We start from the raw sequence: 25,966 nt of genomic DNA, 5'->3' as shown, positions 1-25,966 counted from the left end.
GAATACATAAAGATAATACACCATTACAATAATACAGTTGACAAAGCATGTTACCAAGTGTGATAGGCCATGTGTTAGAAAGCCAGCCTGCAAACTATCTAAAAGGCAGCTGACTATTAATACAGAAATATAACAAATATAACATAAATGTTTTGATTGTAACTGTTACTTGAAAAATATTTTACTCATCTATAAAAGCTAATGAAAAAAAAACGCTAGATAGATTCTACTATATGGTAATTCTGGTAATTCTGGTAATTCTTCCCCCCATGTGCTATTTCGGGTATCTTTGAAGCCGGCCAATGCAATTTACCCCATATATTTTTAAAAACTAGACACCCCAGGGTAATTCAAATGCTAGTATTTTAACTCTTTCCATGCACTAATTCTACCACCAGTCTTTGTCAAACTTATTAGTTATTTTTTAAAAAAAAATTTTTACACACTTTTACTTCAGGTATGAATTATGAGGTATATATATATATATATATCCTGTACATGTCACTGTCATAAAACACCCCAATATGTGTTCAGCAACATATCCTGAGTACAGTAATACCCCACATGAATGGGCCCCCCTGGCTGTTTGGCTGCAAAAGGGCCACATTTGGGGCATGTGCATTTTTCAAATTGGAAATTAGACATGTGGTCATCCTTCCCAATGTGTGTTAATTGGGACATTGTTGAACCCAGCCAATTCAATTTACCACGTCAAATCATACATTTTTTAAAAGTAGACACCCCATGGTTATTTAACATGCCAATATTTTAACTCTTTCCATGAGAGAATTGTCTTAAGCGAAAACTAATTTTAGGACTTGCTCATAAAAATATATATATATATTGTGACAGAAAGCAGGGGATAATAATGGAGGGAGTGTATATATCCCCTTATATTTTGCAGGGTGGTTACCCTCAGTAGTTTTTTTTACCAGCCCCAGGGAGATGTCTGGAATTATTGGATGTCTGTTAATTGTGTATTTTGGGTTTCTGGGGTGGAGCACCTGGAGAGTAAGGCGGGCCAGTGCTCCACTCCACAGTTTGTGAGCAGCCGAAGAACATCTAGATCATAGTATGCCTTTTGGGGTTCTCCACTTAGAAATGGCACTATTAAGCTTGCCCATTCAGCCACAGGCCAGCCTTCTCTTTCAGCTCTACGCTCAAATGCCATAAGGTAGGCCTCAACATCATCTGTAGGCACCATCTTTTGCAGATAATTACTTGCTCTGATTACCTTGGGACCTTGCAGTACTTCTGCGGTGTCCCTGATAAGCCTCTCAGATAGGCCCTGGATCTCTTGCTGCATGGCACGAGTGGCATTTTGCTGCTCCTCTCTGACCATTTGATGAGCTTCAGCCTGGGCTAATGCTGCTTGCCTGATCAAAGCATCTGTGTTTTGTTTTTGGGCTAGCACCAATTGCAGTAGTGCAGTGATATTCTCCTGCTGTATGGTATAAGTCTCAGCTGCACTTTTGTTAGTTTCTTGCTGCACTGAGCTGCACTGGATAAGTGCTTTAATAATGTCTTCCATTTTCTTCTCTTTTGCACCTTACCGACTTGTTCATGTGTTACCCGCAATCTCCCGCAATCTCCACCATATGTGACACAATACCCCTAACTTGGTACTCTGTCCAGGAATCTTTACTCACACACAGTCTTCCAGCTTGCAGAGACGGCTCAGACATGTGGAGGGTTGAACAAAAGGCTGGGCCTGTTTTTATTTTTCATGACAGGCATAGCAGAAAAAAAATAAACAAATCAAAACAAAAGCCTTGCTCTTGTGAACACTAACTGAACAAGGTTCTCCAACCTAACTGCAGAGAGACACTCCTGAGAACTCTTTTCAATGCCATTGGTGAGGCATTTCAGCGACACCAGTGACGTTTAGGAGGCGATCTTTGATCGTTGACACATGTAGGCTATAACTTTGCTGCAGAGGGATTTAGATAGACTAGAGGACTGGGCACACAAATGTCAGATGAAATTTAATGTAGATAAATGCAGTTATGCACTTCGGGGTAAGGAATGCACAAGCAACTTATGCCCTAAACAGTAGTGAATTAGGGATGAACAACAAATGAGAAGGATTTAGGAATTGTTATAAACAACAAACTGCAATGTGCAATATCAGTCAGCAGTTGCTAAAGCCAGTAAGGTACTGTTATGTGTAAGGATTTACCTGCCTCTCCGGTCCCACTCCATGGCGGCTCCCGCGACGCCGTGTGTGATAGCATGGATGTGTAAGTGCTGGAACCTAGGCAGGATGAGACTGTGATTGCTGTTAGCAATCACACTCCTATCATGCCAAGTCAGCCAGTACATGCTGAAACCTGGCTAGCTGCCCCCCTTGTATATTGATGCTGCCAGTAGTATGGGGTCTGCACATCATAGCTGTTAGCAATCACACTCCTATCATGCCAAGTCATATTGTTGAATTTTTTTGTCCAATTGTGGTGTGTTACTTACTTTTAATAAAAGTGTGGTTAACACACAAAAATTGGACAAAAAAAAAATACAATAACAATATATATGATTGTTGACAGCAATCACACTCCTATCATGCCCAGCCAACCAGTACATGCTGGAATCTGGGTATGTCTGAGATTGCTGTTAACAATCATTATATATATATATATTAACATTATTAATTTTTTAGTACAATTTTGGTGTGTAACTTACTTTTATTTTTAAAGGTGGGGGGGTCATTTTCGGTTTCGGCTAAGTGAACCCTGAATTCTCGGTTTTGGTCCAGAATTTTCATTTCGGTGTATCCCTAGGATAAATAGAACTATTTCATTTTTACTTATCCAGAATCCTGAATTTGTAGTCACAAAACTTTCTAGGCCCAGAAATCAGTGAGAGGAAAAGTAAAGGTTTTGTGTCATTTACCCTATTTTAATCTGCATATCTTATTAAAGTAAAAATGAGCGCGGCCCTCGCACGTATACAATTCTGATGAAGTGGCCCACTGCAGAAAAAACTTGGACACCCCTGCACTAGAAATTGCAGAGGCGGGCTACAAAATTAATACAAGGAATGGAACACTTTAGTTATTAAGAAAAGTTAACAAATTTAAATCTGTCATATCCTCAGAGGGGATATGATAGCATTATTCAAAAATATTTGGGGCCAATACAAACCATTCTCTGGAAATCTATTCATAAACAGGACTATGCATAGGACACATGGTCACGCATTTAGACTGTAAGAAAAAAGATTTAGTCTAAGGCAAAGGAAGTAAAATTTTCTGATTAAAGAGGTAGTTTTATCAGAGTCTGTACAGACGTTTAAACAGCAACTGGATGAATACTTGCAAAAACATACCGTATTTGCTCGATTATAAGACAAGGTTTTTTTCAGAGCAAATGCTCTGAAAAATACCCTTTGTCTTATAATCGGGGTCACTTATAATCAGACCTCAAATAGGTCTGACTAAGATCCAGATCCCCCGCAGCACTGCAGGGGACCTGGATCCTCCTGTCTGGTAACCCCCCCAAAAAACTTACTGGTGCTTCTGACTCCTTGGTGTGTAGTCGGGGCAGCGGGTAGACGTCTACGCGATTCGCGTAGCCAACTTCCGCTGCAGCCGGAAGGAGGTGCCGTTAGCAGCCAGGGTTGTCTGCGTCCATCGCACAGACCTTCCCCAACCGTCAGGAGAGTTCCCTGCACCACTGCGGGGAATTCTCTCTGACAGTCGGAGGGTGTATGCGTGATGGATGCAGACAACCCCCGCTGCTAACGGCACCTCCTTCTGGCTGACGCGAATTGCGTCATTTCCGTCATTTTGCGTCCTTTACTGTTTTACCAGTGTTTGTCAATTTCAAAATGTCTACAGTATATAAGCTATGCCCAGTCCCAAATTTGTGACTGGTGGAGCAATTCTTTGTGAGACTATTTTGCCCCAGAGCAAAATAAAGGGCACCTTTACACTAAGAACTTGAGTGGCTAATGGCCAGGGACATCGTGCTGCACCGCCTGGCTCCTGTTACACTATGTAAATTAAAATTCAGACAATTTTAAAAACTGTTTTTTTGTGTTGGTTGGGAGAGGTTAGCATTAGGTGGCTTTATTTTTTAATCAGAGGGCACTTCATGAACTGGGTTGGCATGTTTAATTTTTATTTTTAGAAAATGACATGAAACATTTTTCTTTCTGCAGAGTGGAGGGATTTCAAAAAGTGCTATCACAAAACAGATTTGTAGTCTTCCACATCTGCAAGTCTACGAAGGACTGCAGTTTGCTGAAGATTCAGCAGAACATGAGAACATGATAGCTATGCTTAAAATATCATCTACAGATGTAGGAAGCACTGCAGCATCAGGCACAATATCAAGAAACAAAATTAATAAAGGTAAGTAGAAAAATAATTTACTTAAGCTGTATTCATTGCATAATCATGAATTAAAGAATTCAATGTGAGTGTGCAAATTGTGGCAAAATAATTGCATTACATTTATTGGCTTTTCTAAATATTTGATGTTTTTTTACCATCAAGCAGTGGGTTCCAATGGCATTGATATGTTTATTTACATCTCTTGGATACATATAGTTACATAGTTAAAACATTAACTGGGTTGACAGAGTGAGAAAACAATACAATTTATACAGCTTTTCTTCATATTTAGTTATAGTAGTTTAGGCTGACAATAGACTTGCGTCCATCAAGCTCAACCCTTTTCCTACTCCCTAATCGCTGTTGATCCAAAAGAAGGCCAAAAATCCCCTTATGTCAGCCATTTCCAATTGTGCTTTCAATGGGGAAAAATGGCAATCGGATTTCTCTTTGGATCAACAAGCACTAAATAAATATTGATTCCTATACTATCATACATAGCACTCTATGTTCTGCTTCATTTAAAAAAGTATCCAAGGCCCTTTTAAAGGCATCTAATGTATTTGCTAGCACCGCCTCTTCAGGCAGTGAATCCCATACTTTTATTGTCCTTACTATAAAATATCCTCTCCGCTGTCGTAGACTAAATCTTTTTTCTTCAAGTCTTAGCACGTGACCTCTTGTCCTTTGTAATCAATTAATTAACTAGTTTTTAGATGCCGATTCTCTAATGTGTACAAATTTTACTTTTGTAGCCTTTCTGGATAACTAAAACTTTCCATTCCCCTTATTAGTTTTGTGGCCCTCCTCTGAACTTTCTCTAGTTCCATAATGTCTTTTTTAAGAAAAGGCGCCCAGAATTGAACTGCATATTCAAGATGGGGTCTAACCATGGACCCGTAAAGAGGCAGAATAATATCTTCCAACTGTGAAACAATACTCACTTTTAAGACATGTCAATATCTTATTTGCCTTTGCAGCGGCTAGCTGGCACTGTGCACTACTGCTAAGTCTATTGTGTGCAATTACTCCAAAATCTTTTTCTTTAGTAGACTTCCCCAAGGAAACACCATTTAAATGCATTTTTTTTGTAAATATGTTTTTATTAAATTTTCAAGAAGAGAAAAAGAAAGGGGGAGGAGTCCAGTGGTCTAACAAGAAGTTACAAATGACAAAAGATTACCCGACGCAGCGGGTCATGAACCATCAAGATTACAAGGAACAAAAGCACGAAGTAAGCTCCACGCAGGGAGAGCGAAGAATACCTAATACAGACCCTCGCATGAGAGAGATGGACAAAAGTGACGGGAACAAAGAAAAGAAGAAAAAGAGGAAAGGGAAAGGCGAGCAGAGAAAAAGAAAACAGAAGGACAAGAGAAGGAGCAGCAAAGGAAAAGAATGAAAGGCCCGATGGGACGGGAAGTGGTAGAACAACCAAACACAACAAACAAGAACAAGACAAACAAAATAGACGAGATCAGAGACAATGACTCACACAAAAAAAGGGGGGGATAAATAGGTAAAAAAAAGTGGACACTTCTAAGTACAAAGCCTGCGCCCGTGGCAAAGTCACATTCATAGTTTCTGATTTGGATGCATTGATTTTAAAATTCGAAAGCCTGCCATAAATTTGAAATTCTCAATATTTGGAAGAGACACCGTTGGGTTGGAAATTTATAAACAGGAGGTCATCGGCGTAGCCAAGCACTTTATGATGGGTGCTCGCAATCTCCAAGCCCATAACATCCGGGTTACGTTGTATAGCCTCCAAGAATGGTTCAAGCGCTAATATGAAAAGCAAGGGAGAGAGCGGGCAGCCCTGTCTAGTACTGTTAGAGATGGGGAAGGACTCCGTTAGGACCCCATTAATCTGAAGCCTGGCAGAAGGACGAGTGTACAGGGACAACACCCATCGACACATGTTAGGGCTGATGTTTAGGTGATCTAGAACTGTAGACAGGAAGGTCCAACCTGTCAAACTCCTTTTCAGCGTTGGTTGACAAGATGACAGCTTTCTTTTCCATAGTAGAAGCCGCGGGGATGATGTTGAGGGCGTGGAACGTGCTATCTCTGGACTCCCTCCCCACCACAAAACCGGTCTGGTCCAAGTGAACTAACTGGGGGGACAAGGGCTTTTACTGTATTTGCTCGATTATAAGACAAGGTTTTTTCAGACCAAATGCTCTGAAAAATACCCCTCGTCTTATAATCGGGGTCGTCTTATAATCAGACCTCAAATAGGTCTGACTATGAAACTAAGACCTATTTCCCCGCAGCGCTGCAGGGGACCTGGATCCTTCTGTCCCCCCGCCCCAACTTACCGGTGCTTCTGAGTCCCCGGTGTGTAACCTGGGCAGTGTGCAGACGTCTCTGACAGCCGGGGAGGGTCTGCGCGATGGACGCAGACAACCCCCGCTGCTAACCGCACCTCCTTTTGGCTGCAACGGAAGTTGCCTACGCGAATAGCGTAGACGTCTACACGCTGCCCGGACAACACGCCGGGAGTCAGAAGCACCGGTAAGTTTTTTTTTGGGGGGGTGTTAAATGGGGGGCATAAGGCATTTCTGTAGGCAGAGTGCTCTATGATATGCCTTTTAACCCCCTTAATGCCACTTTGCCTCCAGAAATGCCCTTTAACCCTCTATACGCCACTCTGCCTCCTAAAATGCCTTATACCTCCCTATATGCCACTCTGCCCCATAATATGCCTTTTAACCCCCTAAATGCCAGAGTGGCATATAGGGGTATAAGGCATTTCTGGAGGCAGAGTGGCACAGGGGGTTAAAAGCCATATCTTGGGGCACAGTGGCATTTAGAGGGTTAAAAGGCATATCATGGGGCACAGTTGCATATAGGGGGTTTAAGGCATTTATGGGGCAGAGTGACAAGCCTGGGGGCAGATGTGCATAACTGGGGGGGAGGTTGGAAAATAAAGGGAATTAAAAACAAAATATTTTTCTCAATAATAGCTTTTATTAAAAAAAAATAGTTTACATAGTTTACATGAATTAACATTTACTGGTAAAACTTTTTTCCTATGGGGTCGTCTTATATTCAGGCTTTTTTTTTCTTAAATTAATATTCAGATTTTGGGGGGGTCGTCTTATAATCGAGCAAATACAGTAATTTTGTAGCCAGAATTTTGGAGAACAATTTGAGATCCGTATTAAGCAAGGAGATTGGCCTGAAACTGCTACATAACTCTGGATCCTTCCCTTCTTTGGGTATCATGAAAATCTTAATTGTAAACCAGGATGCTAAAGAATTTCTTATAATAAAGTAATGGAAAGCCACCAGGACCTGGGCATCTGCCAGTGTTAGACGACTTGAGCACCAACTCCTGCTCGTGTAGAGAAGTAGGAGCTTCCAAACTTTCTGCTACTTGAGAAGCTTAGTAAGATATGCCGAAATCAACTCCGACCTCCGGGACTGGGGATCGTGGCGACCTTCCGAAGCTGATGATCCGCAGCACGATTCGTGTGTACAGCGCACCTATCTTTGCTGAGTTAGCCTTCTTCCGCCTTGCTCCGAGAGCAATGAAATGGCTGCGGATTACGCATTTGTGTGCTTCCCACACCGTTAAGGGCGAAATGTCCAGGGACAAATTGTCACTGAAGTAGTTAGTGAGCTCAGATTGAAATTCAGACAACACCGAAGCATCCGCTAGCAGAGATTCATTGAGACGCCATGAAGCAATGGAAGGACGGGTCAAATTCGACAAAATGGACAAGACTAAAGGAGCTTGATCCGACCACATAAGTGAACCGTAGCGGGCACCAACCAGGCAGGTGGGATGATAGTGAGGTAGGAACAAATAGTCTATGCGAGTGTACAATCCCCTAGGCGACGAGTAAAAGCTAAAGTCCTTGTCACATGGGTGTAGCGCCCTCCAGCAATCGACCAACTGAAAGTCCCAGAGAAGCAATTGAATCTTGTGGAGAACATGTGGGGAAGTATCCAGCGATGTATCCAGTCTGGGATCAAGCACCACATTAAAATCACCCCCAAGGATTAAGGCGCCCTCATGGAAGGGGCGTAACAGATGCAAATCTCGAAAGAGCCCTGTGCTGTTGTCTGTTAGGTAAGTAAATATTAGCAAACGTGTAAAGAACTCCCGCTATAGTTCCTTTAACAAAAATGTATTACCCAGATAATTGCGCCTTTTCCTCGAAACGGAGTGTGTCTATCGAATAGGATAGCAGTACCTTTGGACTTACTAAAATAACCTCGAGGGTAAGCAGTATTGAGTAAGTTAGGGTGTGCAGCAGCAAGAAAGTGAGTTTCCTGCAGAAAGGCCACAGAGGCCTTATGAAACTTTAAATCACACATGAGACATGACCGCTTTTCAGGCACATTCAACCCTTTCATATTATATGACAAAACAATGAGGTGTTTTCAAGAGCGGGAACGAGGAGTAGTAGGGAACGACATAGTACGGAGAAGGAAAGGTAGAGAGAAAAAAACACACACACCACAGAAAAACAAGTGGTAACCCCCGCCTTTGATGCCTTGCATTTTTATTATTATGCCCAAAATGCATAATTTTACATGTGTGTATATTGAATTTCATTTCCCATTTGTCAGCCCAGTTACCCAATTTATCCAAATCATCTTGTAGTGAAGACACATCTAGTTCAGTCTTTATTACCCTACTTAATTTTGTGTCATCTGCAAACACTGAAACCTGGCTCCCTATGCCAACTGGGAGATCATTAATAAACAAATTATAAAGAAGCAAACCCAGGACAGATTATTGAGGTACTCCACTTATCACATCTGTCAAGTTTGAGAACTTCCTATTTACCACCAGTCTCTGTGTTCTATCTTTCAACCAATTCTCAATCCACAGACAAACATATGGCCCTAGGCCTGTTTCAGTCAATTTGTACAGTAACCTTTTGTGTGGAAGCGCAGGACCCATATCTATATTTCTAATCACTTCTTCATAGAATGCAATTAAGTTAGTTTGACAAGATCTGTCTTTCACAAAACCGTGTTGGCTGATCATTTAGTCCACAAACACATAAATTTATATAGCGACTTTTTAAAACAGTTCTCTTTGCCGTTCAGCAATATTTTTGGGATATCTAGTGAATTGCTCTCTTGAGGTAATGCCACATCATCACATTCAATTTGAGGTCAGAACTCTTAGAGACTCCAGAATGTGTATTTACTTGAACCCATTCTGTTTATTTACCCCTGTCCTTTAGGGCCTTGTCCTGTTGCATCACCCATCTTCTGTTGAGCTTTAATTTGGTGGACAGAATGCCTTACAGATGTTGTTTTCACCTTTTTTTCTCCTAACACAGGACATCTTTGCTCAGATGGTTTTAGCAACAATGACGTATCAAATCATGCATACAATTCTGCCGATGAAATTATGGATCATATAGTAAAGTCAGCTACCCAAGTTTTAAACCAACACATGTTACCAAAAGAAAGAAAACGATCAAGAGCAAACAGAAAGTCATGTAAGTTGTAACTATATAATGATGTACAATTTTGCTATAACTGCCTTATTTTCCTATAGCCATTCTTGGAATTGAAATGTTGCCACATTGGCTGCAATTAATAAAAATGGATTATCTGGCTCCATCTTTATCACATATGACCATGATGAACATGGAAGAGATATGATGCAGAATGATATATATACACCTTATCATAGTAGGCTTAGACATATAATACCGTATTTGCTCGATTATAAGATGACCCCCCAAAATCTGAATATTAACTTAGGAAGAAAAGAAAAAGCCTGAATATAAGACGACCCCAAAGGAAAAAAGTTTTACCAGTACATGTTAATGCATGTAAACTATTTTTTTTAATAAAAGCTATGATTGAGAAAAATATTTTTTTTGTTTTTATTTCTTGTATTTTCCAACCTGTCCCCCAGTTACGCACATCTGCCCCCAGGCTTGCCACTCCAATATGGCACTGTGGCCCATGATATGCCTTTTAACCCTCTATATGCCACTGTGCCCCATGGTATGCCTTTTGACCCCCTATGTGCCACTCTGCCTCCAGAAATGCCTTATACCCCTATATCCCATTCTGGCATTTAGGGGGTTAAAATGCATATTATGGGGCAGAGTGGCATATAGGGAGGTATAAGGCATTTCAGGAGGCAGAGTGGCATTAAGGGAGTTAAAAGGCATTGTATAGAACACTCTGCCTCCATTGGCTCTGAAAAAAACCTCGTCTTATAATCGAGCAAATACGGTATATATCGCTTATATACATACTTGGAAGCTTCTGGGCTCTGGCTACCAGGAGCCTTCCCTAGTGGGACGCGCCCAGGACTGCCCACTGACGTCAGGGGGCTCTCCAGTGACGTCGGTGGGAGGTCCCCCTGACGGCAGTGGGAAGCACCCCCCATTTAAAGGAAAAATAGGTGGGGAGCGGCGCGTGTCAAAAACTGAACATTTCTCGACATCTAACCTATACACGCCCCTTGTACTTTGAAACATGACTGGTTTGAGCGATACCCACTTAGAACTAAATGTTCATATCATGTAACAAAAATGTTTTACTTTTTTAATGGGGTATAGATCCCACCTATACCTCCCACTGGTGTCCAGTTGGATTAATGGGTTAAAGTGTAGTCATGAGCGTGCCTACAATGCCCAACCCACCCCCATATCATATGGAGGGGATTAAGTGGTTACCTACCTAGAATACACTCACTTGCCACTTTATTAGGTACACCTGTTCAATTGTATGTTAATACAAATAGCTAATCAGCCAATCAGATGGCAGCAACTCAGTGCATTTAGGCATGTAGACGTGGTCAAGACAAGTTGCTGAAGTTCCAACCGAGCATTGGAATGGGGAAGAAGGGGGATTTAAATGACTTTGAACGTGGCATGGTTGTTGGTGACAGGCTGGTCTGAGTATTTCAGAAACCGCTGATCTACTGGGATTTTCTCGCACAACCATCTCTGGGGTTTACAGAGAATGGTCTGAAAAAGAGAAAATATACAGTGAGCAGCAGTTGTGTGGACGAAAATGCCTTGTTGATGTCAGAGGTCAGAAGAGAATGGGCAGACTTGTTCGAGATGACAGAAAGGCAACAGTAACTCAAATAACGTTACAACCAACGCACAACATGTCAAACCTTGAAGCAGATGGGCTACAGCAGCAGAAGACCACACCGCGTGCCACTCCTGTCAGCTAAGTGAGGCTACAATTCGCACAGGCTCACCAAATTTGGACAATGGAAGACTGAAAGAACGTTTCCTGGTCTGATGAGTCTCGTTTCCAGTTGTGACATTCAAATGGAAGGGTCAGACTTTGACGTAAACAAAATAAAAGCATGGATCCATCCTGCCTTGTATCAACGGTTCATGCTGGAGGTGGTGGTGTAAAGGTGTGGGGGACGTTTTTTTCGCACACTTTTGGCCCCTTAGTACCAATTGAGCATTGTTTACACGCCACAGCCTACCTGAATATTGTTGCTGACCATTTCTTTATGACCACAGTGTACCCATCTTCTAAAGGCTATTTCTGGGAGGATAATGCATTCTTCCGCATGAAAGCTGCGCATGGGACGCACTTTCAAGTACGACAATAACCCTAAGCACAAGGCCAAGTTGACCCTCCAGTGTTTACAGCAGAAAAAGGTGAAGGATTCTGGAGTGGCCATCACATTCTCCTGACCTATATCATCAAGCCACTCTGGGGAGATCTTAAACGCACAGTTCATCCAAGACAACCAAAGAGTTTGCATGACTTGAAGGCATTTTGCCGTGACTGAATGTGGGGGTTGAACGAGAGGTCAGAGTCAAGGGTGACACCAAGACAGCGAGCATAAGGAGATGGGTAGATCACATTAACATTAAGGGAAACTGATGAGGGAAGGGAATACGAGAAGTTCGGTTTTGGAGAGATTGAGTTTCAGGAAAAGTGCAGACATCCAGGTTGAGACAAACGCAAGGCAGGTAGAGATCAGGAGAGGATAGATAGATCTGGGTGTCATCAGCATGGAGGTGGTGTTGAAAGCCAAAGGATGAGAATAGTTTCCCAAGTGAGGAAGTGTAAAGAGAGAACAGAAGGGGTCCTAGAACTGAGCCTTGGGGGACCCCAACTGAGAGGCGGAGGGGAGGTGTTACTGTAGACGGAGACACTGAAGGTGTCCATGTTGCCCACATAGAACCTGATCAGCACCCATATTACACACACATTACAGCCCAGCCTGAGCCAACTTTGTCCCCTAACAGCCCAGTGTAAAACATATTTGTCAGCAAACAGCCCACCCTTTATGTGCCATGTTTGCATTTCCCCAAATCACTTAAACATAAATGATAGACACAAACACTTACACAGTTACTCACTCATTCACACGAATCATTTACACATATTCATTATTGCAGTCTCACAAATCATTCAAGCAATTCATCCACACATTAATTCATTAATTCACTCTCGTTCGCATTCACACAATTCATCCACACATTCATTCATACTTGTACGCATTCACACTACCCCCTCTCCCCATCCACCCCTCCCCTTCTTATTATCTGCCCCTTCTCACTATGTACCCCTTCTCCACTTCTCACTATCTATCCCCCTCTGCTCTTTCTCACTGCCTTCCCCCCCTCTACTCCTTCTTACTATCTACCCCCTCTGCTCCTCACTATCTACCCCCCTCTGCCCCTTCTCACTATCTACCCCCCCTCTGCCCCTTCTCACTATCTGCCCCCCCTCCTCACTGCCCCCCCTGCCCCTTCTCACTCTGCTCTGCGGAGTCACGGAGAGTGAGGGGCACCGAGCGGTTGCTGAAAACTTCACTAGCGGCGGTGAAGTTTTCTGTGTGTCTGGTTATGTGTGTGTGTGTGTCTCTGTATGTTATTGTGGACTTTTGAGTAGGAGTCTATTAGCATGGCACATCTTGACGTGGCAATATTTGCCCACTCTTTTTTGCAAAAGCGCTCCAAATCTGTCAGATTGCACAGCCATCTTCAGATCACCCCTCAGAGGTTCAATTGGATTCAGGTCTGGGATCTGGCTGGGCCATTCCACAACGTTAATCTTCTTCTGGTGAAGCCATGAACTTCCTCTTCATCTTTAGCTTCCTAACGGACACCTGAAGGTTTTGTGCCAAAATTGCCTGGTATTTAGAACTGTTCATCATTCCCTCCACCCTGACTAAGGCCCCGGTTCCAGCTGACGGAAAAAAGCCCCAAAGCTGCCACCACCATGCTTCACTGTGGGTATGGTGTTCTGTGGGTGATGTGCAGTGTTGTTTTTGCGCAAACATACCTTTTGGAATTATTGTCAAACAGTTTAACCTTGGTTTCAGACTATAACACATTTTCCCACGTGCTTTTGGGGGACTTGATATTTGTTTTTGCAAACTTCAGCCGGGCTTGGATGTTTTTCTTTGTAAGAAAAGGCTTCCATCTTGCCACCCTACCCCAAAGCCCATTCATATGAAGAATATGGGAGATTGTTGTCACATGTAGCACACAGCCAGTACTTGCCAAAAATTCCTGCAGTTTCTTTAATGTTGCAGTAGGCCTCTTGTAAGCCTCCCTGACCAGTTTTTTTCTCGTCTTTTCATCAATTTTGGAGGGACGTCCAACTCTTGGTAATATCACTGTTGTACCATATTGTCTCCACTCGATGACTGTCTTCACTGTGTTCCATGGTATATCTAATGCTTTGGAAATTCTTTTGTACCCTTCTCCTGACTGATATCTTTCAACAATGTGATCCCTCTGATGCTTTGGGAGCTCTCTGCAGACCCTGGCTTTTGCTCTAAGATGAAACTAAGCAAATGTCAGGTAAATCCTACTAGAACAGCTGAACTTTATTTGTGATTGATCAGTCACTTTAAATTATGGAAGGTGTGTAATGACTTCTATTTAACATGAGTTTGAATGTGATTGGTAAATTCTGAACACAGCCACAGCCCCAGTTATAAGAGCTTGTGCACACTAATGCAACCAGGTTATTGTGAGTTTTTTTTCCCCCCAAAGATTTGTTTGTTTTGCAATTTAATTGTTCATGTTATAGGTCACATTAAAGGTGGAAAAAGTTCTAACATGATTTATGTTTGTCTTATTTTTTAACATCACAAGAACCTGGCATTTAACAGGGGTGTGTAGACTTTTTATATCCTCTGTTTGTGTAGTGCCACTTGCACATAGGACAGCCGTTTGAGTCTTCAACTTCATGTATTAGATTTACTGACTATTTAGCTCTGTTTATGATTTATGGCTCAGCGTTAACCAAGTACATTGTACACACTGGAAAGTCTATTAGAGACAGTGGTTGGCTAACAAAAGATCATAGCAAGGGAATTTAAAAAATATAAATACAGGGATCAACAATACAATTTAAAAAATACCCAACATCCAGTATATACAAGATTGGTATGTGGAGCATAAACTTACCGATATATGCACACTCACCTCCTGCCGCATACATGGCTAGCCCCACCCCTCAAAAAGCCACTTCCCCCTGCAGAGGGGTAGCAGTTGCCTGAAAGTTCTCAGGTATGGCACCTAGGTGCACAAGGTCAGGAAGGAGACTGAAGGAGGAAGCAGCAGGCAGCCCTAGAAACTCAAGTATACTTAACCCTTAGAGTGCCCATTGGGGCTGCCCACCTAAACATTCGACTCTTCAGCCCCTTTAGCCCAACCCTAGCAATGCCCATGCTATGAAACGTTTAAAAGAATCTCATTTGTCTCCTCACTACTGGGCATTACAGCAGCTGGAATGAGAATAATGCAGCGACTACACTATGTCACGAACGGGGTCCATACAGACAACTGTAATGACCCAGAGCGCCCAATGATGGAATTCAGAATTCAAAGCACAGAAGCGGAGACACGGGGCCTGGTGCAGGGTAGGAAACAGAAGCTAAAGCTAGTAAAGGAAACAGAAGCTAAAGCTAGGTGCAGGACTGAAATTCAAGGATCAGAAGTTAATGGCAGAGCATAAGGAAATCCAGGAATGGATTGTAACAAACAAGCATAACGCATAACACTGAAGGAAATTCATCATATGGGGGAACTGTAACGAGACGGGGGAACTGTAACGAGACAGGGGTACTGTAGCGAAAAAGGAAAAACCAGGATGGGATCTGACACAGATACAAGTTGTGGCTCACCAGGAAACTCCCTGCTTCTCTGGTTATGTGCAACAACTTCCCCTTTCTCACCAATGGACAAACATAAAAAACATACAGCAGAATTTGACAGCAAATAAGGATCATTTGGCCCATCTAGATTGCCCATTTTTCATGAAATAGGACTCCTGACTAAATGCAGAAATATTAACACACTTACATTGCAATTTATAAAATAAAAACAGCAGTCACAATGACTGCACTCCTGAAGCTGTGGTGCCTTTTATAACTAGACTGTGTTATGGTTAGCAGCTTCTCTGTGCATTCTTTGCCCTAAACAACACTTTTTATGCCCCCAACGGCTTGTGCATTCCATCTTTTTCCCCAGCTTGTATGTTCCATCTTTTTTCCCAAAACAGCCTAACTGTGCCATTTCTGGACTCCAGACAGCCTGCCTGTGCTATCATTGCCCCCAAACAGCCAGCTGGTACCATTTCTGCCTCCCAAACAGCCTGCCTGTGCTATCTTTGCTCCCCCGACACTTATACACAAACACATATCCATACCAATGCTGGTGCACACTTGTACATTTGTTAATTCATCCACTCTTTCACTCATTCATGTATTCAGGTGCAGATACGTTTTTCAGTGTGCAACAAGTTTTCAGTGGGCAACTACAGCACAATAGTTTTACAAATTAACAGCCAATGTGAAATAAACAATAATACAAGGAGGAGCAATAGATATAGCATATTCAGACTTTAGTAAGCCATTTGACATTGTCCCTTATAGAATAAATCGCAGTGTTTGGATTTGGAAGCCAACGTGCGGCCCACGGGCCAAATGCGGCATTCCGGACTTCGAGGTGTGGCGCACGTTAGCAGGGCTGGACTGGCCCCCGGGAAATTTCCCGGTGGGCCGGCCGGTCCGTCAGACCTTCATTCAAAGCGGCAGCACGACACCTGCTTTGAACTTCGTGTCCGGGCAGCCGCTTTCAAAGCAGCCATCGTGCGGCTGTAAGACCGCCCCCGCCGGCCGCCTAACGAAGTTAAAGCGCCTGGCGTGCACACACCGTGCCGCCCAGTGGCAGCAGTGCCTCGGCTCTTCGTCCTGCCCCTTTTAAGATGTGACGTTCAAGGGGGCGGGCTCACAGAAGAGTTCCTCCTGACAGGGAGATGATCGTCACGTCGGAGGACAGCAGGGGGGAAAAAACACAACAATTTAAGTATTACCAAAAAAATTGTTAAAGGAAAGTGGACCCATATTCAAAGGGGGGGGGAGTTCTCTTAGGACAGAAATTAAATAATACAAAAGGGGAGTGGCTGGGTTGTGGCATTACAAAATCAATAGGGGGATGGCTGGGGGTAATACACATGGCAGTGGGGGCATCAATAGACAAGAGGGCATCACATACACCAATAGTCAATACAAAAAGCGTGGGGCATCAATACACAAGGGAGGGGATTAGCTGGGGCATCAGATAAATCAATATACAAGGGTGTGGGGGCATAAATGCACAAAGCGGGGCAATACACAAGGTTGTGGGAGGGGGGCATTAATCAATACTAAAGGGGGCCGGGCTGGGGCATCAAAGATCAAAGTGCAGGAACTAATTTCTGTGGCCACCTTTGACAGTGATTGGTGGCCAAATACCTGCATATAGAATGCCCAAATACCCTGATAGGATAGCCTGGATTGCTTTACAGAAATTTATACCTTTGTGGGTGTTTTTGTTTTATTTGTTTAAAATTAGAGTTGCAGTCTCATCATACCTAATGTAAAAATTTAACGGCTTTGTATAAAGTAATGTACACCTTATAGTATGTTGCCTATATGTGCTGGGAAAGTATGAAAATGCTATATAAATTAGGTATTTCTGAAATCAGGACACCTGAATTGATAAATTTGGATGGAATTTTCTGTCACTTTATGTAATTTTGTGAGGATTCAGAGGGAAAATTTTAAAAAAAAATAGGTGTTTTTTTCTAATTTTTGCTAGTTTTTACTAAATTTCTAATTCTAAATTTTCAGCTAATCATCCAACTATGGTATCAAAAGAAAACTCTATCTTTCCTTGAAAAACCAATATATAGTTTACATGGGTACACTATTCACAGGAAAAGAGAATAATCGCCGAACCGACATAGCGCAAAAATGGCAAAATTGCTATGGGCTCTTTGAGGTACCAAAAACCCCTGGGATTGAAGGGGTTAAAGGGAATATTTCAGTAGTTTGTTTTCTAATTTTTAATTATAATACTAGGCACTTGTGACGGGAACGACCTGTACCCAGACTGGGTACATCCGTCAGACATTGCTTTCTTCTGCACATAGTCACCAGGAATACAAGGCTTGGATCATCAGGTGGAAATAGCATTGACGACAGCAGGAAAGACAGCCTCTCAGGAACCCCGGAGGCACTGTAACATAGGAATATAGCAATACAGTGCTTTACTGCAGCACCGAGGCTTACCCCATAGGCAACATGGTTGAGGGTCTGAAGTTTTTTGAGCTACCCTTTTTGTCTATGTGCATTTGAACTAATAAATGTAATCATTGCAATCTATAGAGTCAGCAACCCTGAACTTCAATATGGAAAAATCAACCAGAGGATCTGACACCAAATCAGGAAATACAAAATCCATTGCAACAGCCACAAATGGGATTGGCCTACAGTCTATCCTTATCTGCAGACTCTGAAAGCCTCAGAGGCAGTTAATTCTACCTGGTGCTGAGTTCCTCCGATTGTGAGTTATTTGGGTCAGCTGAGAAATTTTAAAGCGTGAAATAAAAGAACCTGCAGACACTGTTCATAATAGGGCTGCAACAACAAATCCATAAAATCGATAATAATCGATACTGAAAATCGTTGCCAACAAATTTAATTATCGATTAGTTGAATCGATTATAAAATGAGGGTTTTTTCATAATCCGTTTCAGTGTGACTCACAGCAGTTACTACTTACCAGTCCCTCCCTGCAGTCACTGCCGATTGGCCCCGCCCCTTCCTTCTTCCAGTCCTTCCCTGCAATCACATTGCCCATTGGCCCCACCCATTTCCTATAGCGTCCACATGGCTGTGACTGTGACTCATCTAACTGTGAGTTGCTGAAAGTTAGGGGTGGTGGGGGTTAATTTAGGGACCGTTATGAGTAATGGGGTGTTTAGGGTTAATTTAGGGGCAGTCATGGTTGATGGGGTGTTAAGGGTTAATTCAGGGGCAGTTATGGTTGATGGGGTCTTCAGGGTAAATTTAGGGGCAGTTATGGTTGATGGGGTGTTTAGGGTTAATTTAGGGGCAGTTATGGTTGATGGGGTTGTTAGGTATCATTTAATTAATTTAATAAGGTTAACTTAAGGTGCCGTTAGAGGTAAAGTGGGGCATCTAAATCCTGGGGGAAGTGAAGATTAACCCTTTATTTATTTATAAAACTATTGTGTCAGTGTGCTGTGAACGAGTCTGTGAATCTATGAGGGCACTATGGCATATCTTAACCAACATGGTCAACCTAACCAATTTTATTCCTATCTTCTCCAACCATAAACTCCCTCCAGTCCTTAACTGTTCCCTAACAAAGGCTCTCCTCCTCACTTATCACCTCTTCCTTTTCCAGTCTACAAGATTTCACTCGAGCTGCCCCATATCTCTGGAACTTCTACTGAACTTTCAGCTTTCACCCTCCCTCCCAACAGTCAACAAAAATCCCAAAACCCACTTCTTCAGAGAAGCATTCCACCTTAGCTGCTAGAACTTCCTTGTCATTGAGACAACCACCACACTACCTCTCAACCTTTCTCTGTGCCTTATACCCCCCACACTACCTCTCACCCGTCACTGATACCCCCCGCACTACCTCTCACCCTTTCTCTGTGCCTTATACCCCCCACACTACCTCTCACCCGTCACTGATACCCCATGCACTACCTCTCACCCTTTCTCTTTGCCTTATGTTTGTCACCCCATTCCCTCAAGATTGTAAGCTTGCGAGCAGGGCTCTCTCCACCTAATGTATCGGTTTGTCTTAGTCTGTCAATTCTCGTCTTGTCAGACCCCTTGAATTTATGTATTGTATTAAGCGCTGCGTAAATTGTTGGCGCTATATAAATAAAAAATAATAATAATAATATCTGGGGGGTATAAGGCATATCAGGGGGCACAGTGGCATATCAGGGGGTATAAGGCATATAGGGTATATATGTGAGGAGGGCGAAGTGGCATATCTGGGGGTATGTGACATCTAGGAGTTAGTGTGGCAAGCCTGGGCTCAGATGTGCATATCTGGGGGGGGGCAGGTTGGGAAATAAAAACAAGAAATGCATTTTTATCAAAGTTTTTTTTTATTCTGCCGTTTGTTTTTAACATCCTGTTATTTTAAATAAATGAAAATGTTACATTTATTTTTTTATCCGATTAACAGATTAATCGAAAAAATAATAGGCCAACTAATCGATTATGAAAATAATCGTTAGTTGCAGCCCTACTGTTGTTATGTTATTTTTGTTTAGGAAAAGTGGGAATGCAATGCCACTGCTGGGAAGCTGTCCCTATGTGACAAGCAGGATATATTTCTTGCTGATGTTTTACTGTATGTGTGTGTGTGTGTGTGTGACATTGTGCATTGTAATAGCTTATGAAAAGAAATATGGGATTACCTATGCACAGCTGCACAGCTAAGACGATCTAGACTCTTGCCCATTCTGTTATTTTATATATATATATCTATATATATATATATAGATATATATATATAAAATAACAGAACATATATATATAAAATCCAAAGTACACAATTGCACACCAACCTTAATTACTCTGCTCGGTGCCTGGTAACTGAAGCAGTAATGCATATAGATTCCAAAGATAGTTGCCGGCACTCCTGGGACTTGATTTCAATAAATCTCTCAAAGCTCTGTATTACAAGTCAACATTTCAGTCTTTTATTCTCAAACTTTCATCAGGACATATATATGTATAAATTGTCTTAATAATGTTAAGTTCTAAAGTACTGGTGTGTGGTTCAATCAGTGACTCTAAACAAGATGGCAATACACTGCTAACAACATATACATTTATTGGTAGAACATAGCAGAAACTATCATAGGACACATACACATACTTCGTTCAAACTCACCTAAATCCCCTTTCTTTCCCATTCGGATGCTTGGTTTGAACTTCAGCAAGTTGTCTTGACCACATCTACATGCCTACAGTATCTCACAATAGTGAGTACACCCCTCGCATTTTTGTAAATATTTTATTATATCTTTTCATGTGACAACACTGAAGAAATGACACTCTGCTACAATGTAAAGTAGTGAGTGTACAGCCTGTATAACAGTGTAAATTTGCTGTTCCCTTAAAAATAACTCAACACACAGCCATTAATGTCTAAACCTTGGTAACAAAAGTGAGTACACCCCTAAGTGGAAATGTCCAAAGTGTGCCCAAAGTGTCAATATTTTGTGTGGCCACCATTTTTTCCAGCACTGCCTTAACCCTCTTGCACATGGAGTTCACCAGAGCTTCACAGGTTGCCACTGGAGTCCTCTTCCACTCCTCCATGACGACATCATGGATCTGGTGGATGTTAGAGACCTTATGCTCCCCCACCTTCCTTTTGAGGATGCCCCACAGATGCTCAATAGGGTTTAGGTCTGGAGACATGCTTGGCCAGTCCATCACCTTTACCCTCAGCTTCTTTATCAAAGCAGTGGTCGTCTTGGAGGTGTGTTTGGGGTCGTTATGTTGGAATACCGCCCTGCGGCCCAGTCTCCGAAGGGATCATGCTCTGCTTCACTATGTCACAGTACATGTTGGCATTCATGGTTTCCTCAATTAACTTTAGCTCCCCAGTGCCGGCAGCACTCATGCAGGCCCAGACCATGACACTCCCAACCACCATGCTTGACTGTAGGCACGACACACTTGTCTTTGTACTCCTCACCTGGCTAGGTACCTGTCACGGAGTTGGCTAGTCCGACCGACTGCTTCCGCTGTCCTGTGCTCCCTTCAGCTGGGGTTAGGGAATCTTCTGGGTCAGCCTGCCGCTGGGGAGGGAGGACCGGTTCCTCCACTCCCGGACTGGTGAGCTGCCGCTGGGGAGATGGGGCAGCTAGCTGTTGCATCTCTCGGTTCCTCCAACTGCCGCTGGGGAGGGAGGACCGGTTCATCCGCTCCCGGACATGTGAGCTGCCGCTGGGGAGATGGGCCGGTTGCCGCATCTCCCTGGATCCCTGTAGCCATTGCAGGTGTGGAGCAGAAGCCAGCAGCGCCCTGCCCTGGTGCCAGCTCTTCAGCTGGGGCTAAGGGATCTGGGCAGACTGCCCAGCATTCTGAAGACCCAGGTGTGGAGACCACAGTGTTATCCACCCTTCCTGGGTTAACATCCTCAGACAAAAAAAATCGAATAAATCCCCAGTCTCTGGATCCGGTTGTGGAGCATAGTCGCACAGCTCCAGTATCGGATCTGGGCTCCCTACCCAGTATCCCTGTGCCTCAGAGGTGGAGACCCCAGTCTCATTCAACCATCCCGGGTCAACATCCTTGGATGAATAAACAATAAAAATCCATTGACACTGGGACATTCTGTTGAACATGGTCAAACAGTTTTTTATATGCCTTCTCCAGTTCCCATTCCCGTGCAACTAAAAAGTCTAGATCACCTCCCAGTCTGAGTGCAGCTAGGAGGTCCAACTCTCTGAGATCCTGGATGTCCTCAATCCGCCACTTTGCTGTACTGCCAAAGTCCGGATCCTTCTGGAGATTGTCCCAAAGTAGTCCCAGGCCACCAAAGTCATAGCCCTCCATGGGCTCTGTACACTGGAGACCTTGGACACAGCTGTGCTGCGTACCACCACAAAGCCCTAAAGCCATCGTCCAACCTCACCTCTGTCTGGACCAGCACCTCCAGCTCAGCCACCCACTCCTTTTTGGGCTGCTTCCCCAGAAATGGCATCAGTATCCTCCGCTGGAGCCAGAACCTTTCCTCAAAGGTTAGGAGGTTCTAACCCTGGTAGTCCTGTTCCCATTGAAGTGCCTCCACCCAGAGATGCCAACGAATACAATCCTTCCACAGCAGCTCATCCTCTGCCAATACAGGTCCACCGAGTTTTGTCCATGCCTCCTGAATACGCCATCTGAACTCCACTTCCAGAGCTGGGAATCCTGGCATCGCTCCTTCTCTGCCCGCAGAGTGATCAATCCCGGTGGTGGTTTGGATGTCCCGCTTGCAAGGAAGCATCCCACCGCTGCCACCAATGTCACGGAGCTGGCTAGTCCGACCGACTACCTCTGCTGTCTTGTGCTCCCTTAGCCTGGAACACCACACTTTCCCCGGTTCCCCAGTTACTAGCTGAGACTCAGTGTAGGGTAAAACCAAACGAATTCTGATTTATTTCTCACACACAGGGCTGGATATATCCAGCAAAACACACATTTACATAAAACAAGATATTGGGATACCAACCGCCCCCTTAATCTGCCTCCCGGAGACAACAGGGGCAGTAACGGGATTAACAATACAATAGCGTCCCAACCTCCACTATCTATTACTGGCCAAAACCAGTTCCAGAGATGGCCGTGGTAAATGTCTGTAGTAGTGGAACTGGGGGGAAGGGGACAACATAATAATGCACCATGGGGTGGAGGGGTCCGATATTAAATTAAAACAATGGCGGTCACTCCCTGGTTGCAGATCCTGGCAATGACATGATATACTGCTGGAGGTAGCCACAGAAGTCTTTACAAACCCATAGTCAGTAGGGAGAGGCTGGCAGTCAGGCCTCTCCAGTGGTCCCAGTGATGGAAGGTTCCGTCACAGTACCACGGGACATGGTTCCAGTAATCCATGTCCTTAGTCTGCTTGTCCTTAGCAAACTGTTTGCGGGCTTTCTTGTACATCATCTTTAGAAGAGGCTTTCTTCTTGGACGACAGCCATGCAGATCAATTTGATGCAGTGTGTGCGGCATATGGTCTGAGCACTGACAGGCTGACCCCCCACCCCTTCAACCTGGCAGCATTCATACTTCTATTTCCCAAAGACAACCTCTGAATATGACGCTGAGCACGTGCACTCAACTTACATAGTTACATAGTTCATAAGGTTGAAAAAAGACCTAAGTCCATCAAGTTCAACCCTTCTACCTAACCTTTCTATTCTTGATCCAAAAGAAGGCAAAAAAAACCCCTAATTAAGCTACTTCGAATTCTGCCATCAGGGGAAAAAATTCCTTCTTGACTCCAAGAGGCAATCGGATTTCTCAGATCAAGAAGCTCTAAAATATTAATGTTATTCTATTTATATCCCTGTATATCATGCCTTTCTAAGAAAATATCGAGGCCCCTTTTGAAAGTATCTAATGTAATGGATAACACTACCTCCCTTGGAAGTGAATTCCATACCTTAATTGTCCTCAACTTCTTTGGTCAACCATGGCGATGCCTTTTCTGAGTGGAACATGTCCTGTGAAACTGCTGTATGGTCTTGCCCACCGCGTTGCAGCTCAGTTTCAGAGTCTTGACAATCTTCTTATAGCATAGGCCATCTTTATGTAGAGCAACAATTCTTTTTTTCAGATCCACAGAGAGTTATTTGCCATGAGGTGCCATTTTGAGCTTCAAGTGACCAGTATGAGAGAGAACACACCTGCTACCCATTCACACCTGAGACCTTGTAACACTAACAAGTCACATGACACCGTAGAGGGGACATTTCCACTTAGGGGTGTACTCACTTTTGTTGCCAAGGTTTAGACATTAATGGCTGTGTGTTGAGTTATTTTTATGGGAAAAGCAAATGTACACTGTTATACAGGCTGTACACTCACTACTTTACATTGTAGCAGAGTGTAATTTCTTCAGTTTTGTCACATGAAAAGATATAATAAAATATTTACAAAAATGTGAGGGTGTACTCACTTTTGTGAGATACTGTAAATGGATTAAGTTGCTGCCATGTGATTGGCTGATTAGCTATTTGTGTTAACAAGCAATTGAACAGGTGTATATAATAAAGTGGCCAGTGAGTGTATATGTATTTACCATTTAAAGTAAAGTACTTATTTTTCACCAGTACATAATTCTTTTTGAATATGCAACATATTTTATTAGTACTGTATAAGTGTTTATTCTACTTTGTTTCCCAACTAAGGACACTATTTTCTTTTTCTTTTTATCATTCCTTATTCTTAATTAGAAAACATTAACATCAACTTTTTTGTTGTTGTTGCAGTAAGAAGAACACAGAAAAACAGACTGGGCCAAAGTGAATCACTAAATGAAAATGCTGATAGTTCAATAATGCAAGTCTAAACTTGATAGTTTAAGTTTATGAAGAAAACGGACATCAATGATAAAGAACATCTGACATTTTGTTTAGTTTATATAGGTGCTGAATTAGTTATTTACTAAATTTTGAATTTGGTAACAATTTATGGAAACTAGTATGTGCTAAATATTAAAATTTTTAAGAGAAGTATTAATGCACTGCTGTATTTTATTTAAATGCAAATAAATTGTGAAAGAATACGTATATATTATTTATGTTGATCCTGTAATAAAAACAGATTTCACAACTAAATGTTTAAGGATTTGTTATTTTCTCCTAACAATTTAGTATTGTTCTTTTACCATCATTTGGTTCATCATGTTTGTGTTCCTTATTTTCATGCCCTTATAAAGGACAACTCAATCATTGCTACACAATCCTGGAATGTAGTTTCAGTACCTGGATCGCTGCCTGCCTTAAGATCGCTGATCATTGCAAAATGATAACCTAGGCAGAATAAGTAGGCCCAGAATGAAACATGATTATTTGTTTTAAGAGTGGCAAATCATTTTTATCATGATATATTTATTTCCTCTTCATGGGTGAGGCCCATTGGTGTGTAGGGGTATTGTACCTCCTCATCATTCTATTTTTTTCTTAAGACCCATTGACCTTTCTGTTTAGTGTAGTGTAGTGGGGCTTCCTGTCAACTGCTAAGCCAAAGTGCAGTCTTCCCTTACCTTCCAAAATTAACAAAAAATGTTGCCATTTCATTTCCTTTTTTCCAATAATGTATCAATAAACTCAAATTATAAATATTCAGTCATGGCATATGCCAGTCTAAACGTAACTAAGAAATATGGAGAGGTTTCCCACCATAGATTTGGATTACTGTGGAGAGCAAAGATGTTTGACCCATATAATCATATACATAATGATACCAATGAAAGACAGCCCTGGAAGTATTTGGACACCACCCCTTTATGTTTTATTGCATGGTCAAGCTCATGTGCCCACACACCAAACCAGGGGTGTAACTAGAAACCACAGGGCTCCGGTGTGAAAATTGCCCCTCAACTTCACAAGCAACATGTGCCACCTTTGCCCCCAAACAGCTTGTTTGTGCAACCTATGCTCCCAAGGAGCTTGTCTGTGCCACCTATGCTCCCAAGCAGCTTGTCTGTGCCATCTCTGCCCCTAAACAGCCTACCTGTGGCCCTTTACCCCTAAACATCCTGCCTGTGCCATCTCTGCCCCTAAACAGCCTGCATGTAGCAGCTCTGCCCAAAATAG

General features: G+C 42.7%; 1 protein-coding gene across 1 annotated transcript in view; it reads left to right on the top strand.

The window, feature by feature from the left end:
* The window catches only part of FHOD3 (formin homology 2 domain containing 3), a 267,638-nt gene extending 242,660 nt beyond the window's left edge, over window positions 1-24,978 (top strand). The window contains exons 23-25 of the mRNA XM_053466092.1: window positions 4,159-4,351; window positions 9,643-9,804; window positions 24,638-24,978. Of these exons, the coding sequence (XP_053322067.1) occupies window positions 4,159-4,351; window positions 9,643-9,804; window positions 24,638-24,717 (435 nt within the window). The 3' untranslated portion in view covers window positions 24,718-24,978. The remainder of the gene's footprint in view (window positions 1-4,158; window positions 4,352-9,642; window positions 9,805-24,637) is intronic.
* Window positions 24,979-25,966: the final 988 nt, after the last annotated feature.

The sequence above is a fragment of the Spea bombifrons genome, chromosome 5 (assembly GCF_027358695.1).
Source record: "Spea bombifrons isolate aSpeBom1 chromosome 5, aSpeBom1.2.pri, whole genome shotgun sequence".
Classification (NCBI taxonomy): Eukaryota; Metazoa; Chordata; class Amphibia; order Anura; family Pelobatidae; genus Spea; species Spea bombifrons.
The sequence above is the reverse complement of the archived record's forward strand: the minus strand, read 5'-3'. Positions and strand labels throughout refer to the sequence as shown.